Source organism: Triticum dicoccoides, chromosome 7A, assembly GCF_002162155.2.
Source record: "Triticum dicoccoides isolate Atlit2015 ecotype Zavitan chromosome 7A, WEW_v2.0, whole genome shotgun sequence".
Taxonomy (NCBI): Eukaryota; Viridiplantae; Streptophyta; class Magnoliopsida; order Poales; family Poaceae; genus Triticum; species Triticum dicoccoides.
The window spans coordinates 601,424,363-601,428,473 of record NC_041392.1 but is presented as its reverse complement, the minus strand read 5'-3'; the positions used below and the strand labels follow the sequence as shown (position 1 = coordinate 601,428,473).

At 52.2% G+C, this 4,111-nt stretch overlaps 1 protein-coding gene across 2 annotated transcripts; it reads right to left on the bottom strand.

Moving 5' to 3' along the window:
- Positions 1-1,064: 1,064 nt before the first annotated feature.
- On the bottom strand, positions 1,065-2,180 carry LOC119332468 (stress enhanced protein 1, chloroplastic-like). 2 transcript variants are annotated; one of them, XM_037605650.1, is made up of 4 exons: positions 2,006-2,180; positions 1,786-1,833; positions 1,458-1,615; positions 1,065-1,362 (listed from the first exon to the last, which is right to left on the bottom strand). In XM_037605650.1, the coding sequence occupies exons 1-4, from the start codon at positions 2,064-2,066 to the stop codon at positions 1,258-1,260; spliced, it is 372 nt and encodes a 123-aa protein (XP_037461547.1). In that variant the 5' UTR covers positions 2,067-2,180; the 3' UTR covers positions 1,065-1,257. The 2 variants fall into 2 exon arrangements, with proteins under 2 accessions (XP_037461547.1, XP_037461546.1); XM_037605649.1 differs by having other exon boundaries at positions 1,783-1,833; positions 2,006-2,171.
- Between the last annotated feature and the right edge of the window lie 1,931 nt (positions 2,181-4,111).

The window sequence follows — 4,111 nt, the reverse complement described above, 5'->3', positions numbered from 1 at the left end:
GAGCTGAACGTGTGCTCGAACTCGGAGGTGCCGTAGTTTCGGTGCTTGATCGGTTGGATCGTGAAGACGTACGACTACTTCCTCTACGTCGTGTCAACGCTTCCGCAGTCGGTCTACGTGGGTACGTAGACAACACTCTCCCTTCTCGTTGCTATGCATCACATGATCTTGCGTGTGCGTAGGAATTTTTTTGAAATTACTACAAAAACCAACAGTGGCGGTGGTGGCCACCTCCTTCGCCGGACGTGGTCGGCCTGAGGCTGGGTGGTCGGATCTCAAGATCCGTCATGTAGTCCCAGCTGTGAGTTGGGGAGACATAGTTGCCGGTGAAAACCGAGCCGTTTGTGGACGATGGCGGCGTTTTGCACCGTTACCTTTATGAAGACATCGTCGTGTAACTGTTGTTGACTCACTCGTGCTGCTTCAGGGAAAACCCTAGGATCTGGTCTTTCAGATCGGACGATGGCAGTACCGCGGTGCCGTTTCTCTCTTGGGAGCATCGTTCGTGGAGCAGCGCTGAAAGCCAGAGGAGGAGGTGGAGCGGCTTTGTCTTGCACGGAGCTTCAGTGGATTTGTCAAGCCATGCCTGGCCGACGGGTGCTACACTAAGTCATGCCTAGTTGGCAGGTTACACACGACAGATCTTCCAGAGTTTCGCGTCTGCACGGATGAGCGCAGGGCGGTGGCGCCGTGGTGGCGTCGACGGATGTCTGGACTTGCAAGAATGATGCGGATCTCTCTTCTGAAGATGAGTTTGTGGTCTGATGATGATGACGGCGGCTTCTAAAACGTGTGCATGTGGTGTGCGCTTTCTGCTACACCGACTGTTGGTTCCGATACGTTTTACGTGGGTGGATCACCGACGACATCGGTTTTAGATATGGGGAGTGAGAGTACTCCACATTATCGAATTTATAGATGTGAGTGGTGGCCTCGGACGGATTGATGCATGTTCTTGTCAAACCTTTGTGGAATAATTAATAAAGATGGTTGCATGCATCGATTGATGCAGAGGTAGGAGGTTTACCTCCTTTTCTAAAAGAACTTTTTTTATACATAAAACAAAAAATCAACAATTTAGATCGGTCATTATTAAGTTATAGTAACACTTAATACGGTAGATGCTAATACAAAATATGCCATGCCCGCCACTGAACGAGAGTAATTCGGTCATAGACGCCTTTGGGAAGCAAGAGAGACAACTCGAGATATTTTTTTCCTTTCTCACAACAATGCAAATTAACATCGAGTGATTGATCAGTCCGACGATCCGGACTGGAAGATGATAAATGCGGTGACGACACCGACCACTCCGGTGAGCCCCAGCGCCAACGCCGGCAGCGGCGCCATCAGCCCTACGTTCTGTAGAGAAGCAAAGCAACGCTAGTCACGCACTCACGCTTCCATTTTTTTTACCATCAAACAGGGAAAGAGAGCTGGCACGCGAGCTGCTGAACCTGAAGCACCCCTTTGCCGGTGGTGAGCTCCACGCCGACCGCCCCGAAGAAGGCGAGCATGGCGCCGCGGCTGAGCCACACGTCCAGCCCGGGGCCGCCCTTGGACCCCTGCTCGCACCTCACGCTCAGGGATTTGAGCCTCACGCTCCTCCTGCTCACTACCAAGTACAAAGGTGAGTAGTAAGCGGAAATTTGACAAAACGCCAGCTCTGGGCAATACGAACTGGTGAAAATTGCTACACTTTGAGACGGCCGTGTAAGAATAAACTGAAGGGAACAGAAAATTGCCGAAGAGAATAATGGAAGATCTAGCTTAAATTACTACCACGAGCAGCAGAGCGGGCCGACGTCACGGACAAGCGGGGGACGCCATTGCCTGCACGGAGAGGACGCGAAGCTAGTCAGGGAGAGGGAGCTAGCTCAAGAGGGCACGAGGTTTTACGACGCTACTTCAATTTCCTGCACGCGGATAAAAGGATTTTTTTTTGCCAGGAATCTGCCCTGGCAAGCGAGAGCAGAGAAAGAGAGAGGCGACTGAGCATGGCTACCTGGCGTCGCGGCGAGACGGAAGCTGGGAGCAGCGGAGGAGAGAGGGAGGAGCTGAGCCATGGATGGATGGGTGGGAGTCGGTGAGGTGGGGAAGGGAGGAGGAGGAGGAGGAGAGGACCAGCTTCTAGCCGCTTCCTTGTAGACACCTTATCGGTACGAGATCGACCGATGGCAGCCGCACGTTCAAGCAGTGCCTGGCCTGCATATGGCACATCAGATCAGATATTTCATTCATTCACTCCGCAAGGCACACAGTGTCACGGTTTAGCAAGGTACTCCCACCACCTTCGGGGAAGACTTAACATGAATTACAATCTTAAAAGATACTCTTAACAGTGCATTTTACAGGCACAGCAAGAACACATCGAGACGGAAATACAGCAGTAAAATTACAACCAGAACAAGACCCCAAGCTTTTAACACCATTGAAGCCCCAAGCTTCCGCCAAACAATCTCTCTGTCTCTAAGATCCGTGCGGATGCCGGCGTGGCCGGGTGGTCTAGTGGTGTTCTTCATACAAAGGAAAAGTAGGCAAACAAGTTGTAACCATGCATTTGCATGCGAAAATGCAGGCCACCTTTTACAAACACAAAGTTGACACAGAGCATACATGCCATCAACACCCTCTTCAGTCATCAACTTCCATCAAATGCGGATTGCAACAACCGAATCCATACATATGGCCAGATTAATCGAACCCTGCGGAATTACTGAGTGTGCACTGCAACAACTTACAATATAATCCTCACAGAAATCTATGAAATTCCCCTGTCCTAAACAAGCATGCAAGTAGTAATGGCATAGCACAGTAGTACGCACATACAGATCTGAGTGGCACAGCAGCGGCTGACTAGCACCACCATAGGAGAAGTGCGGCGACGACAGCGCAGAGCATCCGGGGATGGAGCTGCACTCCGGTCTGCGAGTGGGACCCGGAATGGAGCCCGTGGCGCCCGGCCGGCGGGCTGCGGCGGTCGATCCCAGGCGGCGGCATCCTCCCGCAGTTGCAAGCAGCGGTGGGCGGCTGCATCTGCCCGCAGCTGCACGGTGTCGGCGTCGGCGGCGGGACGGTGAGAGGAAGCGCCGACGGCGGCGGAGGAGAGTAGTAGAAGAATGGATGCACCATTGGCGGTTGCCCAGCGCCCCCGTCGGCGGCGGCGGCCGGCCGCGGCAACGGCGTGGCCAGGAGGAGGAGCAGGAGGAGGAGCTGTTGCTGGGGTGCCATGAGAGCTGAGGGCGAGATGGGTGCGTCAGTGCGTGGCTAAGCAGATGGTGAAACTATTTTTTTAACACGGCAGTCGGCAGATAGTGAAACTTAAGCCGTGCACTGCATGGGTGCCTCGTGGTACACTGTTACTGGTCTGGCACCAGACAAAGCTTTCAAGTATTTTCAAGCTCACTGTCGGATGGAAAAAAGGAAGAGGAGGAGGGCAAAATCCTCATTTGCAGCACGAACTAGACCACGAAGTTCGAATTCCATGGCCGAAGTAGGGTTTATTGCACAGGAATTCCACCAAACCTTCCTCACCTCGTTACAATTCAAAATTACAAGCCGGCCAAATGGCCACTTCTTCCTCGCCAAGTTTCAATTGCTGCAGCTTTTTTTACGTCATTCAAACGCTACGGCTAGGTAACCATATATGTGGAAAAACGTTACTAGGTCAAAGACCAATTGACGACCTGCAAGCCGGCTGGAAGTCGCGTCTCTTTTCTGGGTCGGGCCGCTGGCCCATTGCTTGAATTTGGATTCCCGCTAACCCTGGCGCCCTTGACAACCCCCCCTCCTTCAGAACCATCTTGTCCCCAAGCCACTGACGAGGGAGCTGCTGGCGAAGATAATTTAAATCTTCCCAGGTAGCAACGGAAGCATTCGTGCCTCTCCATTGAGCGATCACTTGCAGAATGATACGATGTCCTCGTTGAGGAACACGGTGCTGCAGAATTTTGACATGAACCTCAAAAAGAGTGTCAGGAGGAGGAAGAGCTGATTGTACCTGATGGTGGGAAAGTACACATGCTTTAGTTGAGATACATGGATAATTGGGTGAATTCCACTCGAAGGTGGAAGATTCAAACAACAAGCTAGCTCTTCAATCTTTTCAGTG